This window comes from Crinia signifera, chromosome 7, assembly GCF_055691185.1.
Source record: "Crinia signifera chromosome 7, ASM5569118v1, whole genome shotgun sequence".
Classification (NCBI taxonomy): domain Eukaryota; kingdom Metazoa; phylum Chordata; class Amphibia; order Anura; family Myobatrachidae; genus Crinia; species Crinia signifera.
In genome coordinates this window covers 82,670,625-82,694,901 of record NC_139223.1, presented here as the reverse complement: position 1 = coordinate 82,694,901, position 24,277 = coordinate 82,670,625, and the positions used below count along the sequence as shown (strand labels likewise).

Below are 24,277 nucleotides of genomic sequence, written 5' to 3'. Positions count from 1 at the left end.
CATTTCTTCTCTCTCTCTCTCTCTCTCTCCCTCTCTCTCTTTATCTTATTTTCTCTCTCTCAAATATCTCACTTTCTCATTTTCATTGAGAGAATGAGAGATTTAAGATGATCATTCTCTATCAATTCTCCTTTTCTCTTCTTTCCCCATCTCTTCTTTACTCTCACTCTAATTTTCTCTCTCTTCTCTCAATTCTCCCCTTGTCTCATTTCCTCCCTCTCTTTCTCTCTCAAAGCTCTCACTCTGTCTCATTCCCACTCATTCTCTCTCTCTCACCCATTGTCTTTCTCTCTCTATCTCTCTACTGCTCCCATTCTACAGTATCACTCTAACTTTTTTCTCTCTCAAATCTCTCACAGTCTCGTTTCCACTAATTATCTCTCTCTCTCTTTCTCTCTCTCTCTCCCTCTCTCTCTCCGGTTCTTTCTCTCTCCTACTCTCTCGCTCACTCTCTGGTTGATAGGTTGAGGGTAAGGAACATGTACAAAGTGCCATCCAATTAAAAAAAATTATTAGAGTAAAGAGGCAAGGAAATAAAAGCATATTTTAAACATTGGTGGCTTATCTCCAGCACTAAAAATTAGCCTTCTGTATGATTAATACTGTTATATGAGGTCATAAATACAAAAGGTTAATGTAGTGTGAAGGGTTGTAAAACATGGAGAACAGCCTGCTAGATCATGACAAGATATTTGCTCCAGCTTTTATATGAGAAGCAATGTTTATAGTCTGTTCAAAAGGTCTGTCAACGATTAAACTATATTTGTTCATTTATTATAGTATTATTTAAAGCTGTTTAAGTGCATAAGTTCTGATTTCTGTGAACGGGAACATTAGTAATATAACCAATAGACATTATCCTGTTTCCCTCCTGTTTGTTTTATGAACTCTTCTTGCCATCATTATTATCCATTCATGATTTTGGGGATGTAAAGCATAGTTATGTATGGTGTTTCTATGCATCTGCTATACTTGCAATTAAAACTAAAAAGACAATATTACAAAGAAGATTGTAAATTCCCATTCCCAGGAAAAATGACTGGCAGGCCATGGCACAAATAACTACCCAGCATGGTTTTGGATAATCTGTTGCTCTTTTGTCATAGGTCAAGTAATGAAAGCCTGGCATGAAATAGTGACCTTTTATTTCTCTGTTAAAAGTAGCTTTCTACAGCGATCAGACTTTTTTCACAGCACGAAACTGATCTGGCAAGTCCACTCAGCAGTAGGTTGTGTCAACACAACTCCTGCAACAAAAGATCTTCACATACATGACATAAGCCAACTTCACAGGGGAAAAATGATGGAGAGAGTGGTACTTGCTCGCCTTGAGCTGGAGACAGATATTGGAAGATTAAAAGAACTCTAGACAGGATTGATTTGCTAAGAAGGTGCTATTCACTTTGTTCTTGACATTTATTTTGTATAGGGAAGTAACTTTTTCCACAACCCCTGTATAAATCTCTCTTGTTGAAATATACTGTAGTATTCCATGTTCAGGGCTGTGGTCAATGCTAAATGACAATGTCAGCATACTTAACCTTTGCTGGATTTCCGTATATGACCTTACTACATTTACATTCATTGAGATGTTAAAATACCTCCTCAATTTTTTTTTTAGAACAGCTATTTAAAAATAAAATCCCTTCCTATATATCAGGTACAGGGCAGAAAGGGATGGGTTATTCTATTTATAAATACAGATTATCTGGTGCTCATGTGCATAAACACATATACACCTATACACACATTCACCCTTATATTTCAATGTATAATTGTACACACAAGAGATGTCATGTTATGAGTTTATCTATACACATATAAAGGTAAAACAGAATTACACTCAGAACACATAGGTTCTGCATGGTTACACTGAATAAGAATATTTCCCAACCATCTGTTTTTAGGATAGTACCTATGTAATTCCTGTATCCTGGTGTCATAATCAGGAGTGTGTTACCTTGATCAGTATGCAAATTAGTCAGGTATTGTATGCCACAATCACCACTGCTCTGTGTGATGCAACAGTGATGTATGAGAAAGTCATTGTACAATAGTAAGTACGTTTTATTTATATAGCGCTCTTTCTCCAACAGGACTCAAGGCGCTTTACAGACATTAAAGATAATGCACATACTGTAATAGAAAGGGTTATCAGAACGAGCAACAATGGCAGTACAGATATACATCACACATACAGATATGCACTAGTTGCATTCTAATGAGGGACATGGACAACATATAATTACTGAGCTGTGCAGCACCCAGGCAGCCATTCAGCAGCACCACATGGTGATTACACCAGCCAGATAGGTAGAAAAGTAAAACAGTACAGATATAGGACACGTACAGATATATACTAGATGTACTCTATTGAGTGACACGGACATGGGGAACATATATTAACTAAGCTGTACAGCACCCAGGCAGCCATTCAGCAGCGCCACATGGTGATTACACCAGTCAGATAGGTAGAAAAACAGGGGAAAAAGTGATATTTAGCGCTGATTGATATTCAACACTGCAGCTGGTACCTAAGGGGGATTACCAAACCCCTTAAAGAGATAGTACAAGAAAAAAATAGGAAAATGGTACAGCGCTGTGTTCAATATAAATTCAAATTTTTATTAAAATAATTTCACAACATTACTTAAATCAATGTGGCCAACATTGGGACAGACAAGACTTACAAACATGAAAATGGACTCTCCCCTCAAAGAAATATATAAAGGATCCTTTGAACTCAGTCAATGGTTAGCAGCATGCAATTTTCAAATGGGGGTTAGTAGTGTTTAAAAGTTAGTGATTTTAGCCTCTTGGTTAGTAGCCGGTACTTGTTTATGAAAGTGCACAATCATTCAAGTAAATACTTAAGTTTGTATCCGGATGGGCAAAACGGGGTCCAGTCTGCAGTCTCCAACCAAACCTCTCCGACCGCTGAATGTTTGGTGCGGTTCTAACTGGGATGGTATGGTGGCTTTGTGGGGCGACAGCTTCTCTCCCCAATCCTTATCCTCTACGCGTTTCTCCGCCTTGGACTGTCAGCGGCTTCCTCAGGAGGTGTGTAACCTGTAGTTACATCTACGTTCTTTTATAGCAGTCACTTCCGCTCTTTTGCATTGGCGCATGCGTACATCTAGCGGGTCGCGCCTCGATTTCAGGTCTATTTGCCGCGATTTCATATCCGGCTTAGTATTATTGGACCTTTGTTGTGGTGTCGGGCGCGTCACTGTGCACGGCGCGTCTCCATGTAAGTGCATCACAGCGGGCCAAGCCTCGTTTTCGTGCTGGCTTATTCAAGCCTCAGTGTTCGATTCCGTTGACATGTAACCATAGTTACGGAAGTTTGTACGGAGAGGTCAGAAACACTCCGTAATTAGCTTTTATTAGTTCAAAGAGTTTAATCTGAGGCGGCCTCGTAGGGCACTTATTTATACACTTTTGTGCTCTGCTGCGACTAGTATGTTCTTTAGACGGCTACAGGTAACATATAGAATTTTTTAAAAATATGTATAGATTCTGAGATTTATTTAAACATACAACATTTAACATCAATTATATATATATCATAATAATTATATATAATTATAATAATAATTATATATAATTATATATATCATATAATTATATATATATAAAAAAATCAAGAACAAATTAAAATTATATAATTTTTCTAAAACCATATATAGAGCGAGACATGGTTTTTTGTATATATTGAACCATTCAATTAGTCGGTGCAGTACTATCAGCACTGCAGACCATAAATATTAACCAGATCAGTAATGCAAAACAGGACATAGCAGAGGAGAACACACAAATTAACATATACATGTGTATATACAGTAAACATCCACATACATAAAGATATATATGTGGAGAACACACATAAACACATATATATCAGTAAATCACCAGGACAAAAATCAAAGAAATACACAAATATACATATATATTCCTCTTTTTCTCCTTGATTAGAAGAAAATTAATACATATAATACCACACATGTATAGATTATTTTCCATACAGATTTTTCCTTTGGAATGGCAAAAAGACTTCTGAAGAGCATGTATACATATGCATGCGTATATCCATCGAAAAGATATATATACAAAAACAAAATATAGTAAAATAATATAATAATATAGTAATATGAATATTGTGTTTAGATTTTGATTTCTATATGTGTGTTTTCGATTTATCTACAGTTCATAAGTGTTTAAAACGTCGCAAAAACCATCATAGACACATATTATTATAGAATATTATTCGAATTCATCATTATAGAAATCGGGCCCACTATCGGACCGTAAAGATGTTTCAACCAAACACAGCATAAATTCATTTTCGTAAAGAATGAATGTTCCTAGACATATTTGGATCAATTTTTGAATCAGTTTTTTCTCGGGATACTTCAATTATTGTTTATTCTGGAGTTATTGTGATATATATTTAACCAAAGGGATTTTTCTCAAGCCCCCCACCCTCCAACCCTATGAATAAAATCAGTTAATTTGAAATAATGGATTTTATTTTATTCTAATTTAATCTAAAATGTTGTGAATGACAATAACCCAAAGACTTTGTGTTAAGAAACACTCCCACCCACCCTATAATCTCCCTATATCCGATAATTTGTTTATATTAATACCCCCCCCCCCTTCCTCCCCTCTCCCTTCCTCCCCCCTAAATAAAGAAAAGACAGCAGGTTTGTTAATCTATACATTATTCAGTTCTATCATATCATTGAGTCCATTGGGTACCATTGAGCAGAGGCGAAAGATCCAGTAAGCTTCCCTACTGCAAAGTTTTTTATATCTATCGCCTCCTCTACTGGTACAGTTTATTTGCTCAATAGCTTTTATTTCCAAGTTTTTTAGAGAGTTGCCCTGGCACCTCCTTATATGATTGGAGAGTGGATGTGTTTTTACCCCTCCTAGAATGTTACGTCTATGCTCCAAATATCTTATGTGTAGACATCTAATTGTGCGGCCCACATATTGTAGGCCGCATCCACATTCTATTATGTAAAGGATAGGTAGAAAAGTAAAACAGTACAGATATAGGACACATACAGATATATACTAGATGTACTCTATTGAGTGACACGGACATGGGGAACAGGCAGCTATTCAGCTAGGAGACTGTAGGGGACTAATGGGTAGCCTATTACTTAAATGCCATTGGAATGCACTAATTAGGGCGGTATTCAATGAGCCTGATTCGCCATGTTTTTATGGCGAATTTGTGCTGTTTGGCGAATTTCTGACTAAAACGGTGAATCACCCTATTCAATGACCACATGGCGAATACATTTCAAGGTTTTTTTCACCATGATTCACCGAGTAGCAATCGCTATCTTTTTATGGTGAAGTGGAATGTGAACTTTTAAAATAAAGTGTTTTGTTTTTTACATTTGGTGTCAAAAAATCAGGAATTTTATTCTGAGGAGGGGCATGCTATTTTTATTCATGTGCTGTAAGCACATGAATATATATTTAATTAAGCATCCACAGCATCCAGCAGGGGGCGCCGGAGCCGAGCCGCTCATTACATATTCATATATTCACTGCACCCGATCGTTACGATCGTGTGTAGTGAATATACGCTCCCCTGATGGCACCCCCGGGGGGCAGCCTGTGCTGCCTGGCACCCGGGGAGCCCACCTACCCCCCACAAAATTCTGGGGCAGGCAGAGAGACTACCATCTCTCTGCCTGGCACCGTCCTCAGGCTCCCTGCGGCAATCGCCGCAGGAGCTCATATTCGCCAGTCAGGGGCAGCGAGCCCCTGACACGTTGAATACCGGAGCCCGCCGGCTCCGGAACGTGGCGAATGTGCAGCGAATCCTAAAAAGGATTTGCTGCACCTCGCAGGTATTCTCATTGAATACCGCCCTTAGTGTGACCATGCCCTTCCCTAATGCTGGAATTCCCTCTCCTATTCTTATAATCCATAATCAGAATAATTAAGAACAAAACACATCTGCTTTATCACTGGGCCACAAGGCTAACTATTCTCTGATGTTCAAAGAAAGCATTGATAAAGTACTTATTTTACAATGTGATATCAAATCATTACCAAATACTACCCTGTTGTAGAATGTTATAAAAGAGGGGTCCTAAATTAAATATAACATCTCATCTCTGTATTCATATGGCATGCTGAGAACAGTCAGCTTGTGTCTGTGGGGGAGATGTATGAAGCAGTAAAATCTGTGAAGTTGCCCATGACAACCAATAAACCTTTAATTTTATAGGATGTACTTGATAAATGTTACAGTACTTCATAGCTGATTGGTGCCATGGACAACTTCTCCACTAACACACTTCTCCACCCACTTACCCGCTTTGTTTTTCTTGATGGTTAGATACATATCCCACTCTGAGAATATGTGGCAGCCATACGTCTATGTGATACTGGAAATTACAGTACATTTGTTGCTGACTTTAGCAGACAGAGGCTAACAATCACATTTTAGTCAAGGTGTATTCATTAAGATTGTTTTTAGATTGCAAAAATGTTGCCAGCTTGGAAAATTGTTTTTTTTTTTAGTCAAACCCAATGAAATCCAGAAACAAATGTGGCGGTGTCACTTGTGTTTTCCAACGTAACTACTGGAGGATGAACTGTTGTACATACATACAGCAGTTCCCAATATCTCCTATTTTAAATGTGCTTCTGAAAAAGGAAGTTGCAAGACAAAGGTGTGCAAATGCAATTTGATTCTTGCATGCTATTAATGTTCTGCCTGATTTTGATCATTACAGTGATATATAGTTGTGTAAGGGTACCCTGCTTCCCTGCAATGATTATATTCCATTTCTATGCTCTAGAAATCCAATTAGTGGGTGGTACAGGTGGGAGCGGTGAGGGCAAGGCACAGTGATTATGAAATCATGTCCTTGCAGTCTGCAATGTCCTACATGATTCATGGCCATGATGACGCAATTCCAGCAAATCATGTCATTATTTAATTGTTATTTATTAACAGTTATTTACACAGCACATACATATTTCACAGCACTTTAGAGAGAATATTTGTCCAATCACATTTCTCCCCATCTTGCAATATATATCCATACAATCTATATACTCTACCATGGGCTCACCTCATCTACATCACTGGTGGAGTAGGTGTGATGCAGAATGTTTGTCTGCTGTCCTCAGCACCAGATTTGTGAGTCTCCCATAAATTATGGATGAATAGGTACTGTCTTTTCTCATTCCTAACACCATTGTAGTATGTTTATGATGTGCACAAGGATGAGATTGTCCAGGGGCCAAATTAACTAAGCTTCAAGTGGAGAGTGATAAACAACTGGGTATAGCTTACTTTTCTCATTTATAAAAGGACCATTATAAAACCAAATGTGTGTGTTAATTATACAAATATAAAATATTTCCAACTTTCTCTAATGACTGTATTTAGTTATTTAGGGTACTTTAGGTCTATCCTCTATTTATTGTATTGTATTAGTTTGTTCACATAATTCCTTCTATGTGTAAATTGAGGTTTTACTTAAAGTTAGGACTATAGCATTATAAATAGCCTAATTGTGAAAGTTCAGAAATATCAGGGTAGTGATATAAACAAGAGATGGCAAATATATATAATGATCACCAGTGATTTAGGGCATCCATAGTGTATATAACAAGAAATGTCACGTGTACAGTATATAGGCTAAGTAAAGAAGAGTACAGTACAGTCTCTCTGACACTCAATGCGGAGAATACTTCATGTCTCCATTGCTGTATATACAGTACTGCTGCATCACATGCTGCTTTATCTTTTACATATTTGTCTTCATGACATACTGTCAAATTAAGAAGGTGCACACATTAGTTATTTTATACTTGGTACTCACCTCACAGGGGTACCAAGAAATGGGATACCTGGCAATGGCTCCAGCTTCCTAATGTGCATGTAAACCCCTGATTCATAACACACCACATAGAATGCTGATGGGCTGCCTTAAATTGCTTGCAGATTGCAATAAAACTCATGTCATTTAGGGGACTGAAATCATTACACATTGCCAGTGATTTGAGTTTTAACTCACCAAAATGTATGATGAATATGGCATTCCTACTTAGAGTCAGTTCTAGTGGGTTACTTGGTTAGTATATTTAAAATAATTTATCTAAGATTAAATCTATGTTTACATTTCAAGTTGAACTTTAAGAAACATGTATGTAAAAGTATTTTGCAATAAATGTATGTTTTTCTGTTGATAAAAAAAGATGATGTATATTTTCAGAATAAAATCGGTGCCAGTCATCAAAATGGTTAAGAACCATTGCATATGTTGACTTAAACACTTTGGGGTGGCCATAACAATGATCAAAACTGATAGGATGCCATGGAATGACTTCTTAGTGACATCACTTGAATCAATTTGCATTTATGTGCTTAATTTTCCACCAGGATGCATGGATGTGTTGGGCAAGATGGCAACATTTGAACCAGCCAATAGGAGGAGTTTGGCAGAACAAAGACATTACTTGCAATGTAAGAATTTGCACTTAGATTTGCTTACTAGCGTAAATAGAGATTTAAAAATGTGATAAAGGGATGAAAAATATACATTTCAATTGTTTTATTTCTTTGTGGCTTAGGTGCCTAGATACTTCCAATAAGAAGATGAAGAAAGGGAAAGATTTTTACAGTGCACTCTGGAATCTTTATAAAATAAGTGAAGTTAAAGCAAGGAATTCAGTGAATAAAAAAAATTACAAAAATATGTCATTACAGTAGTGGCCGTGGTGTCGACTGTATTACTTGTATATTGTATCAAATTGTTATTGGCTGTTAATGCTTTAACTTCACTTATTTTATTAACTATATTTTTAAACCTGATTTTACCTATGAAGAATACCCTAATCATCCTTTTATAATAATAAAAAAAAATATGATTTAAATATTAATATTTAAATATTTGTTGTTATTGACACAACAATTCAAGAGCCTTTTTATCAGATTCCAGAGTGCACTGTAAATATCTAAATTTCTAATAATAATAGAAAATAAATACCAAAACGTATATTGAAAAAGGTTAGTGTGGATCACTCCCCATCCTTATCTGCCTAGGTAATTCCACTCTGCAAAACTGTTAAGGCAGTACAGATGGTGTAATGGTTAGTGTTACTGTCTTACAGCACTGAGGTAATGGGTTAAATTTTCTACATTGCCATGTGTGGAGTTTATATTTTCTCTCCATGTTTGTGTGGACTTTCTCCAGGTATTCTGGTTTCTTACCACAATCCCAAAAATATACTGGAAAGTTAATGGGCTCCTGGAAAAAAATTTAAACCTAGTGTGCAAAAGTGTGCGTGTATATGTGTATATGGGCAGACTAGAAAGGCTAAGTAGTTTTTATCTGCCATCAGTTAATATAGAATTGAAATGTGATTCACAAACTTGGACTGGTGAATTTGAGACAGTGAATTACATTTCTGTGGTTTTCAATATTTCTTATTGACAAATGCACTTATGCTTTTAGTAACCCATTCCATAAGTGTAATACGGTTAATATATGTACCTGTTCTTTCAAGCCACTGTATACACATAAGGCATATTTAGCTACCTTTCACATTGATCTGTAGCTTTAGAGTTTACATGTCATGTAAGTCATAAAAAATAAATTATATTTGAAATGATGGTCTGTTATTTGCATCTACCCTCTTGTATGTTTTTTTTTTTTTTTTACTTTTTAATGCGTAAGGCTTAATAGCACATTTCACATACGGTTTTAAAAGATGTCCTTATTACAATGTTGCAAAAAAACCCTAAATTTAGAAGGATCTCAGGCTTATGGATCTAATTCTGGAGACTGGAAAACAAAGCGATAAAGTGACTCACGGTGGCACAAGATAGAAATAACGGCATGGATTTCCTGACTTTAAAATACTTTACTACAGTATATATCTAGTTAAAAGCTTTTGAAATTAAAATAAAAGTATTTCTTATAAATACTTTACTCCTTTAGATGGCATTAGCAATAATACATTAGCACCTTCAGGGCTCTTAGGGAGCTTTGTGCTTTCATAATGCAATGTTGATTTGAACAAAAATGGAATTTAATTGTAAGCACACTACGGAACAACTTGTCAAAAAGTTGTAGAAATGTCAGCGATTGTTTTATGTATTTATTTTGCAGGTATACCTTAAATAAAACAATAAGTATGAGTCCTATCTAAGATCCTTTGTAAATTTTGCCAGGTACTTAGCACCTCTTATTGCCACAATTTGCAGCGATAAGAGATGAAATATTGGTGCAATTTACTATTTTACTCTGATGAGCAGGGGTCTTATACCAGGATGTACTAAGAGGACACTTGGCCTGAGCCATGAGACTTTGGTGTACATTTACCAAGATGGGAGTTTGTTTAAAGATGAGGTGTCAGATTATACTTCTTATTTAATTAGCACCTTCTAATAAAGTAATAGATAGAATCTGATGGGTTTTTCATGGACAACATCCCATCTTCAATAGAACTCCCATCTTAGTCAATTTACCCATTTGTGGCACTTAGGAAGCCACAGAGATCATTCCAGTACATGATGTCATATAGTGCCACTTATGGGCAGGTAGAGGAGCTGGAAAGAGGAGCAGCAGAAGGTAGACAGGTAGACAGGGTGAGTGGTTGCATAGGCTGTGCCTGTGCCTTAGGGGAGACAATACTGTAGAAGATGGAGAGACAGGAATGAGCCTAGAGATGAAGACACAGAAATGAGGTGAGGCTCAAGAGTTAAACGGGGATGGTGCTGAAGACACTGGGATGGGTCTGGAGAAACAGGGGTGATTATGTGATGGTCAACCAGCTTGTACATATTGAGAACACTGGGCCCATTGACTTCTGTTGCTGGCACTGGTCCCAGCAAACAGTAAAAACTAAAAAAAACCTGTTTCTGCTCAATGGTACTTCCAAAAAATTGTTCATAAATAGCATAGCTATCACAGGCTTCTTGGAGCCAGTAACTTGGAAAAGACCACAGTTCTGATGAATGCGTGTGTTTGGTGGTGGTGGTGGTGGTGGTGGGGGGGGGGGGGGGGGCATTTATATGTTTTTTCTTTAAAACAGGAGATCTCTGCAATATCTCTTGTGGTAACCATTTACTAAACGCCTCCATTACCTATATTTCCTGTATTCATTTGGAAACAGACTTTTCTGCAGGCATTTCATAAAGAAAGTTTTATGAATAATGTATACTCAGGTAATGGAGCAAAAGTGCATGCCACTATAGTCTGTAACTCTGTACTATGTACTCAGTTTAGAATGTGTTATGGTAGATTTTATAGTGTAATCGCTACTGATATACAGTATTGATGGCCCCCCTTGGAGAAACTCCAAACTGCCTCTTAATTTGTTATTATTTTAATTAGGTTATCTGCTTTTGATTTGTAAAACTACAGATGGAGCCCTCCTCATTTAGCCTGTTAATTGGATTAAGTGAGTAATATGATTACTATGCTCATCCCCTACTGTATTGTTCTATGCATTGTATGGCTGCTGAGAACAATACGATAGCCATGGCTAGCCATGGTGAGCCAAGACCTAAGGAGCAAAGTTGACAGGGGCTCCAACTGTATTTTCAAAAGAGATTTGCGAGTTTTGCTTTGTCACCACTGTCTTTGTAGTCTCTAGAGGATTAATTTGCTGGTATTAGACCAATAGAAATACATCATTATAGTGTAAGCAAGATTACTTCTTATTGCTCTAAAAGGAACAATGATAAAATACAGGAAGAATGATAGCTACATTATACAGAGATATAAAGAGATCACAGGCGTGCACATCTCATTTTATTAGTGGGTGCACAATTGGAGGGTCATGTCTATTGCCACCTAATGGGCATGTCTATCACCACCTATTGGGCTTTCTGAGCGATATTGTGACCAATATTGCCTAGTTTGTACACTGCACTTCGTTAACAACCCTCTCCCAAACATGTTCGGACAGGGGACTGATTCCTCATTAATGACGGTCATGTTGATGCTGCAGCATGACGGTTGCTCCCACCTGCCATCGGCACTCGGCCCCCTTGCAGTCAGCATCACCAAGTGTGTATGCACTGGCCCCCTCCCTACCCCCAATATCAGCGTTGGCAGGGATCAGTGAATGAGGCTTTAAAGTACCAACCAATTAAGCCTTTAGTGTATCAAGCAGTTGTTACTATATATTCCCCACTTGTCTCTATCTCCCCTAACAGATGCCTGCAGCAGACAGTGACTGCTGCAGCAGCTCCTGCCCACCACAGTAAAGTCAGTTAGAAGTACTGAATGTGCTGCTATGTCAGTATCAGATTTATTTTACTTTACTATTTTATTACTATTTTTTGTCTCACCAAACAAAACATTATAAAGCTTCCTCCTTGGTGGAACACTGGCTGCCTCCGACTCACACTGGCTCCTGCTCGGCGAGGCATGCTGAGGTGAGGAGGTGCTGAGTGAAGGACTGCTGGGCTGCGCTGGCTCCGAGAGGCTCATGCGGGAGTATGGGTGTGCGGGTGGAAGGACAGGGGTGTGGGCTGTGACATCACCGCATTGTGCAGTGTGCCGCCCGTGATGTCTATAGGGGCAGGGTCTGACTTTAATGGACTGGAGTCGAGCCAGTGCTGCAGGTCCGTCTGCTGCAGCGGCAACACCCGGCCCCCGTGATCTATTTGTTGGCGTGTGGGCTGGAGATCACCGCCGGGCACTGGGTGCTGCTGCTGCGGGCCATGAAATCCATTTTGCGTGCAATCATGTGGGGGGTGCCGGCGGTCATTAGAAGGTGCATGTGCACCCCTGGCACCCCTGTGCGCACGCCTATGCTACTATGACACTAATTTTGCATTTATCGCTAATCAGAGAATTTGCAGTGGACTGCACACAGAAATCTCCATAGATAGATAGATGATAGATAGATAGATAGATAGATAGATAGATAGATAGATAGATAGATAGATAGATAGATAGATAGATACTGTATAGTTCCCTTCCTCCCATCGGCTGGGCACCGACTGCGTTTTCTGGGGCAAAAAATGTTGTGCCGTTCACAAATGGCCGATGGCTGTGAATCACCTTGTGAATGGCCAGCAATGACAAGCAACACTGGCATCATTTGCAGGAGGACCCCATGCATGTGTGCGGCCTACCATGCACATGCACGGTCATTTGATCATCACTCAGGCTGTGAATTTGAAGCCCAGCCATAGGGTATGAATCAGGTCCCTGATAATAATATAAAATAAAACACAGGCAACTGTGCTGGCATTTAAATAATGTAAAATCTTTCTGACAAATGAATTAGACTGACATAGCTGTGGCTTTAAAGTATTAATAGAGAAGCAAGGATCAAACAGACAAACATAACAAAGTACAGGTTGAGTATCCCGTATCCAAAATGCTCGGGACCAGGAGAATTTTGGATAACGGATTATTCCGTATTTCGGAATATTTTAATATTTCAATTATGTATTTTGAAGTATCTTGCATGTATGCTGTATAAACACATAAAATACACACAAATATATTTTATTACCACATAAAATACACTCAAATATATTTTATTTTTTAAAAAAACAAGGTTTCAAAACATGAAACAAAATTTGTGTACTATCTCAGATATTGAATTTGAATGCCAAGCAATCATTTTCTTGCACACATATAGTGCCAGTTACATATCATGTCCTCAGTAGTGCTGTTACAAATGTCCCCAGTGAGTTTTTAGCAAAAAAAAAATTTTTTTTTTCACTTTCTGGAATGTATGGTTTTCGGAATAATTCGGATAACGGATACTCGGATACGGGATACTCAACCTGTAACACAATTCACCTGTGCAGGTGGTGTAGCTATTTTCAGAAGGAAATGAAGGAAGGAATATATCAAGTCATGAGAAGTCATTTACTTCCATACTCAACAGAAACTGATCAAATAAGGGTGGGAGTGAAGGAAAACTGAAACAAAGAGCAAGGTAAATGGCCAAAACCTATGGGGAAATACCTATTCTGCCCATAATTGGATCAGGCAATTGGGGAAATTGTCCTCAATTCACCATTTCCAATCCAAACAATTATTGGGATTAGCTACAGTAGTTTGTGATATTACACATGTAGGATTTTTCCTATGCCTCAACATATAGCTTATTACAAGTGTCTGATGGTCTACAGTATTATCTGCATTAGTCTATGTGGCAACACTGATCATTAAGTAAACTCCTCCCTTAGTTCAATTCAATAGGCTAACACACAAACCCAAAGGTGGGTCAACACTGAAAATGGAAAAAGTATCAGCACATTAAGAGGTGCAACACACAGAAAGCCCACTGTGGTTTATCACCTGCATGTCTAGTCTACAGCATTCAGTAACATGTACTTATGGTTATTACACATAGACAATCCATGGTTAATACAGTCTAGCCTGAAACATGTATAATCTGAGCACAACAAAAGTGAAATCTGCATTAGTTTGATTCAAAGCAGAACAGCAGGTTACTTGTTAATTTATTGTCCTTCAAATGATGGTTTTCATGTTTTTGAATGAGAACATTATGTAAAAGTGGCATAAAATAATTTGTAAGGATGGCAAATATTTCACTGTGTGACAATAGAAAATATGGTGCTAATTTAGAAACAGATGTTAAGTGTATACTTCATCAGCAGCTCTGAAACATTTCTTTTTAGTTTTTTTGTTTATGTGGTAAGAATATTGAAAACTTTAAGATGCAGGTGACTGTACTCTACTGAACTGCAGTAATCGCAATCTTCCAGAAGATGTTTAAAAGCCATAAACTGTAGAATAGCTGTGAACCGATGCTGAGATTTGTAATCCATTCGCTATACTGTAGCCGTATTAAGAGACAGCAGTTCCTCCTCATATTTTTGAATGTATTTATGTATTATTTGTTATTGTGAAGAGCTATGCAGGCCATTCTTCAGTACTCTGATTCCCTAATCCAATCTGCCGACCAGAAATCAGCCAATTCATGGCCAATTGGTGATCACTCTGGGTATTGAGGAAATGATGCATTTTTAAAATGCCTTATTCACTGATACCAATTTTTTGTTTGTTTGTTTGAATCGGTAAACTGGAGAAAACCAACATGTTGGATTTCCCAAACCCAGAGTCGGCAGTAAAGGATGTTGGGGCAATGCATCACTAATGTATGGGCCCCATTAAACCTTTGAGTGCCAACACTGCTGTGATAGATCCTCAAAATATTCTAAAAAAAATGCCAGCGTCACTTACAGCGACTGTTCTTTGTTTGGATGCAATATTTAACTAAACGTCAATTAATTGGCTTGACTGTAATTGTATTTATGTATACTAAAAGAGCGATGCTGGCATTTTTAGCAGAAATTTTGGGGATCTCTCCCAGCAAAGTTGGTACTCATAGGGTTAAAGAAGATTATTTTTCAGCACTTCATCGTGTATTTTTTGTCTAATGTTCTTTAAATGTTCTTGTTGCCTGTAACTAAAGATAAATATAACAGATGACAATGTCACTTTCGATATTTCTTACACCTCACAAAAAACATTTCTGCATAAAATAATATTGGCACAGTTAAATTATTATGTAACAAAAAAAGATAATACTATTAACGCCATTAGTAGATTATTAAGAAATTCCATAGAATGTTACTGAACTATGCAATGTAAAACCCTAAAAGACCTTACCGCAGCCAGCAGGTACTGATGTTCTTGATGCCCTATTTACTCAGTAAATTACATGCTGACACCTTATAATAGAGTCTATATAAATGTCAGTCATAATAGTTATTATTTCACTCTACACCAACATGCTTCAGGATGCAAAACAAAGCAATAAATCAAAGATACTGTACAATGATTTCATTATAGTCAAATGCATTGAGAAACAAGGCAGGTAAGAAATCAAAAACAGATTTTGATTCCTATAACAATGAAATGACTCGCAGACAATAATGATATTCACAGACATGGTTAAATGTCACCAGTACATTTAGAGGCAAGTTACCATGGGCAAAATGTCTGTAAATAGTGCAACAAGATTTTGCCACCGTGGCCCTTATTCTAGTTGAATCGCATGGATGCGTATTTCGGACAGGAACCGAGTGTTCTTAGCCCCACCTATCATATGGATCGCTCACACCGTCCGAATTCGGTAAAGCACCGACCGAACGGACTGCAAGTGGATGTTTCATGTGAACACCTCCTTTATCTGTGGGAACCTCCCCCATTCTCCGATGGTCGCCGACCATCGAATGATGGACCGAGTGGTCAGACAGCATGAATGCTCCAGACCACTCGGACATTTTTCCATATGAAAGCAGGGATATGGGCATGCAGCAGACATCCGGCTATGTCAGCTGTCCGCCCCCCACACGTGCGTCACGGCCACATTACCATACGTACGCCCAGCATTTTCATGGGAATGCCCATGAAATGCGGGGCGTACGCATATGGTAATGAGCCCAAACAGCCCTTCACGCCCCTCTTCACCCCCTGCTCGGATGTTTCCGTACGATAATTTTCTGCACAGACCTCACGCCATGTTTGTACATGTGAGGTGTTCCCACATGTGCAGATACGCCTCTGCACATGCACAAACACCAACCATCGGCTGTCCATCTGCACTCGGAGCCATCTGACTCAATCAGATTAAGGGCCCATGTGCAATGATTATTGCAGACACTCTTTTTCAAAAACTGTCCACAAGTTCCTGGACAACAGCAGGTGGTAGGTTTTGCCATTTCACAATAAGCACAGTGACTAACTGTAACATGAAGAAGGCCGAATCCGCTTAGCACTCATCTGTCACTTCAATTAATTCCAGAGGTATCTTTAAAATGTAGCTTAAGTAACAGCGTATGTTTGACTAAATATGAAACAAATGGCTTGCTTATTGATAAAAAGCAGAGCTTGGTGCATACAGGCACATCACAGCCCCATATAATTCTTTGGGAGTTGCCATGCTGGAAATCTGCAGCAAATACCAAACATATCTGCTGAGGACCACTTTTAAACATAAGAGGATTGAGGCATACTGCAAGTCCAACAATGATAGTTTTCTGAGTTTAGACCATATTTTTGAGGTCAGTCAATCCCAACCACACTGCATTAGATCACTAACCTGGCAAGTGGTGAGAGTATGATGAAGTAGAAGTACTACTTTTTCTTCTTATTCTCTTCTTTTCTTTTCTTCTACTTCTTCATATTTAACCTAAACTCTATGGGAGCACCACCAGATATGTTATATCACTTATGATAAATATATATAGCATAGATAGGGTTTCCATAGCAACTTGGACACACCTCTCTTAAGAATTCTGGTCAATTGTAATTGTTTTCGATTGCTTGTGCACAGTAATAATCCCCCTTTTTCTGTATTAAGTGGTGAGAGTACTCTAACTCCTATTGGACAGTATGCAGACAGAGGGGAGAATTCAAATCTTTGTGCCGACAAAAAGATTAAATTATTGCTTGGTTTGAGCATGAACAGCTGCCGGTACCATCATTTCTGCTCACAGTGCCCTATTTTAGTGAGCAAAAAAAGTGACATATTTGAGTGCCCAAATAGCACTTTTCATGCAAAGTCCAGCACTATGTAAAGCCCTTTCCTTTGTTAACTGTACATCTTTTTCCACTATAGTACAGTATGTTGCTACTCTCACATTTCAGAAATTATAATTGTGAAAGTGAAAATGCCTAATTGTAAAATAGAACCTGTATTTCCATATATAAATCTCAATTACTTGGATAAACTTTTACTTGAACTTGAATATAACTTGAACTTCAACTGCAAAAACCCATGTTTTTGCCTCTTTGTCCCTGGTCAGCTGTGGTGTAAATTGGGTACCTGAAAAAAAACCTGGGTTAATTTTCCCTTGAATTCTACCCAGGCCCTTGCCATGTTGTAACCTGGGGAGGACCTGGGTGGTTGGGCAGTGTAAACGGCAATGCCGGGTCATCGGACCCAGCTCCCATTTACACCAATGCTGCTGTACTATGCAGACCACAGCAGAGCCAGGGAGGAGGTGAATAAATGCTGATGTGCAGCATCCATTCCCCCGCTGGTCGGGGAATATTCCGCATCGGCACCACAGTGTGAATGGGGCAAATTCCAGATCCGTTCCGGATTGGAACCTTGTTTTTGGTGTAAAAGTGGTATTACAGACCTATTAATTAATCTTCTTACTGTATCATTTTTATTTTATTTTTCCACTTCACCTACTGTAAGTGATCAATGATTACTACTGACCTCAACACAAAAGAGAAAAGATCTTGTAAACAACCTTCATAATATTTATAAAATAGTTTTTCATAAAACTCAGACACATGTTTTATCAGCAAACTTCTATATACCTGTGTATCCAATTTAAGTTCATTCCTACCATGCTTTGTAAATATTCAGAAGATACTGCATTGACATAGTCGCAGGTGATGGGAACACACTGCTTCATTTTAAAGAGAAAAGTACCAGGTCTCTGAGACTCAGCTTCGAAAATCAGTGATACTGGAGAATAATGCATGAATGCGAATTAATATGCATGGTATTCCTCTGCTTTATACACATTCAATGTACTCATATTTTTCTCCAGACTCATATATATTTGTGCCCTGAACTTTTCTCGATTGCTTTTTTATCAGGTTTACAAATCAAATCAAATAGGTATATTGCAGAGCTCTGTGATATTATTTTCTCTGCTTATAGCAGAATGTATTGAATTATGCTTTGCTCCTGTACGGCTTCTGCTACTCTCTTCACATTGAGTGAGAATGACTGTGGGGCTGTAAATTCACTTGGCTTCCAGCATTACTGGTTAAATCAAGAGCCCTATTCAAGCTTAGAGAAGAGACAGAGCAAGTGTTCATTACACAAATCAATTTGGTCAAAAGTACAGCACAGTGGGTACTCAACCGTTGCTCACATAATATTGTCAACTTAATCATATAATGCCTAGAAGAAATTCACATGCTTTTCTCCCTGTGAAATAGCTTGATTGGTGCATCGGGAAGGAACAACTGGCTTTTCAAAAAAAAAAAAAACTTTTTACTTATCATTATAACAAGCCTTTTGCATAGAGAAGCTAGAAGTCAATGCTAAATATTCAACAGCTTTCTAGAGAGGTTGAAATTTAAATATTAGTGATAAGACTCTTTGCTGTAGTTGTGCTTCCAGTTAGCAAATTCTATACAGCCATTTAATGAAAACTGCCTATATCGTAAAAGCTGATCTCACTTTAGGATCATATTTTGATAAGGCTACATTTAAAAATACACATTGATTGAATACAATGTTGATTTGTGTCCAAAACTAGCATTTGACAATAACTATAGAAATCTACAGCATGTAACTTCTACATCTCAGAGGCAGAAGGTTAGGTTTCATTACTAAGGTTTATGTTATGGGCTTGTGCTATCCCATTTATGTTACCTAGGGAAAACTGCACTTTAAATCTGCATTTTAATGCTGTGTATTCATGCCCATTGTGGCCAGCTACATTTTCCGACACACAAAGACTATTTAATGTTCACGTGCCAGCAACCTACAGTTGGTTGCCGGCTATACAACAGAAGAGTTACCCAGGCTGATAACATGAGTTGTGCTGTGAGGTGAAGAATTATAAGGGCACGGTAGTGCCCTTATATTAAGGCTGAATCCAACGAACGGATTTTTCCCATAGGGAACTTTTCGGATGGGGGCATGGTGTTTGAGGGACTGCACCTCAAAAGTGACTGGACGTACTGAGCTGAAATTTGGCACGTACGTGTAGAATTGTCAACCGGTGCTGCGTGCCAAATTTCAGGGCGAAATATAAAAAAATGAGCAATTGGGAGCGATCTAAACTTCCAACTGCCAGTTTTTTTCTAACACTCGCGAAATGACACTTTGTCACCCATGTTAGTCTATGAGGTTTTTTTTGGGAAGGCATAACTCGGGGTAGGAGAACAATTGAGACTTGGGGTTTGTTTTATTAGGTAGATATTGTCCCAGTGGAGTGCCTTTTGGGGTTGAGGATTTTCAGATAGGTACAGTTTTTTTATAATTTAGTGAAACGTCCCCCATTATAAAGATAGGAGCTCCAACTTGTTGCGCATGCGCAAAAGCCACCACCAGGGGGAGTACACCGAGTGGCTAAGCCACTGTGGCTTCACTCGGGTGCACCAAGATGGCCGACGGATATGCGACCTCCGAGCACCCACTGTGACAAGCTCATACCTGGTCCCCTGGTCACTAATTGCGGGCAGAACTTGGCTAGTGGAACCCCTCTTGATGCCCTGAAGTGGGGGATACGGCCGGCAGAGTCGGGGCGACCGCTCGCGGCCGTCTGCAGATTGCGGCCTACACTATAGCCGGAAGCCGCGGCCTAGATTTGAAAGCCTGGCCGTGGCGCGGGCTCCGGAGCGGGCGCACGGCACAAATTGGAATGCAAAGACGCCGCAGGCTCGCTCCTCCGTGGGATCCACTGCCTCGACCTCCAGCCCACCACAACTAGACCCACCATGATCGCAGCCTCCTCCGCGGGATCCGCTGCCTCTGTCACTATGGGACCCGCTGCTTCAGGCTCCACAAGAACAGTGACCCTGCCGCAACCTCAGCCATGGGACCACAGCCGCTGCTGCCTCCTTGATATCCTGACACAGACCACTGGAAAACATGCTGCCACCATGCTGTCTTAGGTACACTTGTACTTGTAGGGAAGAAGGGGAGGGTGCAGGGTTGAGGACACACATACCTGTCTTTCTCTCTATCTCCCTCGCTATTCTCCTTCTTTCTCCTCACTCTCTTTGCACTCTGCTTCTCTCTCTCTCTCCCCTCTTTCTCTCTGCTCTCTCCTTCTCTCTGCTCTCTCCTTCTCTCTGCTCTCTCCTTCTCTATCTCTCTCTGCACTCTATCTCTCTCTGCACTCTATCTCTCTCCTTCTCTCTCTGCACTCTCCTTTGTCTCTGCAATCTCCTTGCTCTCTCTTTCTCTGTACTCTTCTTCTCTCTCTCTGCAATCCTCTCCCTCTGTACTCTACTCTCCTCTCTCTGGCCCTTATTCTGATCTGTGCGGCCGGAGCCGCATACGTTGCTCCGGCCGCACAAACCAATCCCCGCCTACAATACGGATCGCCACGGCCGTCCGTACGCGGACGGCTGGCGATCCGCATGAAAATGGTGGGGCGTACGCCTCCACCATGGTGGGAGCTGCCCCCTGCATTCGATGGTCGGCGACCATCGAAGGCAGGGCCGCACGCTCCACCAGCTCCCGCAAGCTTAGACCACACGGACAATCGTCCGTGTGAAAGCTTGTATGGGGGCGGAGAGCTGACATCCGGCGATGTCAGCTTTCCGCCCCCATCACTGGCGTCATAGCCTCATTACCATGCATACGCCCCGCGTTTGCATGGGAACGCCCATGAAACGCTGGGCGTATGCATAGGGTAATGAGGCTATTAAGCCCCTCACGCCCCTATACGCCCCCTTTGCGGCGTATACATTTTTTGTGCGGTGATTTCGCCTGCACATGCGCAGAGTGACCTCTGCGCATGTGCAGAGTGAAAACATCGGCGGTACGGCCGCACGCGGGCCGTACCGCCGAGATCAGAATAAGGGCCTCTGTGTACTCTCCTCTCTCTGTGTACTCTCCTTTCCCTTTGCAATCCCATCCCCTATAATGGTGCCCCCTTATCATTTTCTTCTGGATCCGCCCCTGAAAATCACTGTCAACACAGGGGCACATTTACCATGATCGCATTAACAATGCGATCTGGGCGGAATTTTAACGCCCATATCGGGGGAATGTATCATTGTTAAGGGCGCAGGGACAGGGCTCCAAAAGGAGCCCATCCCTGTGAAGCCCTAACCCGGAAGCCGGGGGGTCAGCGCATGCGACCCCTCTTACCGCACTGCCCTGCAGCAGGGATCGGTGAAACTTAATATTTGCAGTTAACTCCCGAAAAATTTGGGGATTTAGCCGCAAATATTAGTTGATAAATGGGGCCCACATACCGTGGAAGCCGGCGCCGTGGGGCGGACCGGACCGTCCTAACACTCCTCCTTCAGTGTGCGCTGGCGGCGCTGGCTGGGAGGAGGAGGGACACAGTCTGTGTGTCGCTCCTCCTGCGGACATGTGACGTATCAGCCTGTGTCACGCGACGGTCACGGATGGCGCAGTGAGTTCACTTGTGTGGTGCAGTGCTGACCCCCCCCCCCCAGTAAGTAATAGCCTGCACCCCACCCCTCTTGTGTGTGCCTCCCCTTTCCTGCAAGTGACAGCATGCCTTCCTTAAGTTCCTTGTCTCACCTGCACATGCCCGCCGATCCCCCCACAAATCTGCTTACTTCGCTCTTGCTTGTGAGCATGCCTGCGCCACCCCTGCAACAGCCTGCCCTTTCTCCTCCCACTCTCGATCTGAAACTATGGCATTATGGTGTAAACTCTTGGTCCATTTGTCCCTATTTTCTTTTTAAATTGTCCACTCGTGTATGTGTGGCAAAATGTATAATCGGCATCAGTGTGTGGCATAATGTATAATGGAGATTACAGTGTGTGATGTGACGTAATCTAGTATAGATTTGAAGCAAAAGTAAAAAAAACCCCATAAGGCGGGTCAAGGGGCAGGGCTGGGGGCGGGTCAATGGGTGGGCTGTGGGTGTGTCAAGGAGCGGGTCACTGTCCGGGAATTGCTCAACACAAAGGTGGTAACCCTGCCCCCATCTCGCTCAGCTTCACCCCCATCTCACTCAGCTTCACCCCAATCTCGCTCCCTGTCGAATCACCCCCATCTCACTCATCACCTCACCCCCATTTTGCTGCCAGTCACCTCACTCCCATCTCGCACCTCACCCCCATCTCGCTCCTCATCACCTGACCCCCATCTTGCTCCCAATCACCTCAGCCCCTCTCGCTCACCGTGGAATCACCCCAACGTCTCACCACAGTAGGTGTATTTCTATTTTAAGGGTACATGAGTTGACCCAGGAGGGCACAGGGGCAAACTCTATTTCTACTTTTCTTTTGTATATGTATATATATATATATATAGGTCTGGCGTTGCAGTCTATCCACCAGCCGTGTCAAGACGCTGAAAAAGCCTGAGTTTAACCTCTCCTACATTTGTGTTGGGTAAACACGTTTTATGCGAAAATCTTGCGGTGGTATACCGCTCATTGTGGTACGTCACTTTATACCTGCTTTTATTGAAGAAATTCTTTGTTCTTAAAAGTAAAAGTCTTCATGATATTGCACTATGGAGCGCTCTACTCTCTTCTTTTAGTATATAAAATTCTATTTCTACTTTTCTTGTGTGTATATGTGTGTGTATGTGTATATATATATATATATATATATATATAGAACGATGGCAATAAGGCGTCACTCGGAGACTGCATGAAATTTTCAAAGCTTTATTTCATGCAGTCTCCGAGTGACGCCTTATTGCCATCGTTCTACATTGGGTCTTTGTACCTGGGAAGGCACCGGAGCAAGTACAGCTTTAACTACTGGTAGAGTGCCGGATTCTTCCTTTTCTATATATATATATATATATATATATATATATATATATATATATATATATATATATATATATATATATATATGAAAGAAAAGGACTCCTGATAGCAGTGTAGACAAGTCGGCAAATTTATTCCATCTAAAGACAGCGGCAGCATGTGTGTGCAGGCTGACCGCGGGATTCCCTGAGCAGCTCTCTATGTTTTCCGCAGCATCTCTTCCTCCCTGCGCAGGTGTCTGCTCTCTGCTGTGTCGAGCCATGACTGTAGGACAGGAGTCAGGCCAGCGTGGGCTGATGAAATGGAGCAGAAGCGGAGAGAAGCACAGTGCCTGCTACTGAACCAGAAGAAACGCGAGTCCCAGCGGCTAAAGGGTGGAGAACCGAGGATGGAGAAGAAGGCTGCATGGCACCTGGAAATGAAATTGATCCGGCGTGTCCCCAAAAGCAGCCTCTTTTGAAGCCCAGGTTAGTAACTACTAACCACACACAATCGCCCACAGCCTTACTCTAACTATACACCCCCTCCCCTGCAAGCCTAACTATCTATACACCCCCATTCCCCCGCAGCCTAAATATCTATACATCTCCCTCCCCCGCACCCCTGCTCCCCCGCAAGCCTAAATATCTATACACCCCTCCCCCGCAAGCCTAACTATCTATACACCCCCACCCCCCCCACTGTATAGCAGGACACCCCTAGCCGCTCCCCCCTGGGTAGCGGGACACCCCAGGCCACTCCCCCATGGGTAGCGGGACACCCCAGGCCGCTCCCCCCTGGGTAGCGGGACATCCCCGGCCGCTCCCCCCTGG

The 24,277-nt window shown here is 40.8% G+C and overlaps 1 protein-coding gene across 13 annotated transcripts in view; it reads left to right on the top strand.

Annotated features, from left to right (window-relative positions):
- RBFOX1 (RNA binding fox-1 homolog 1) overlaps nt 1–24,277 on the top strand; it is a 665,898-nt gene that overhangs the window by 382,991 nt on the left and 258,630 nt on the right. For 11 of the 13 annotated variants that reach the window (XR_014450771.1, XR_014450772.1, XM_083153392.1 and 8 more), the window contains exon 3: nt 8,426–8,509. The exons of the other annotated variants lie outside the window; for them this stretch is intronic. Coding sequence is in view for 9 of the 11 variants with exons in the window: in XM_083153392.1 (XP_083009518.1) it covers nt 8,426–8,509 (84 nt within the window). In the remaining 2 variants the exon portion in view is untranslated. The remainder of the gene's footprint in view (nt 1–8,425; nt 8,510–24,277) is intronic. 13 annotated transcript variants of the gene reach the window in all.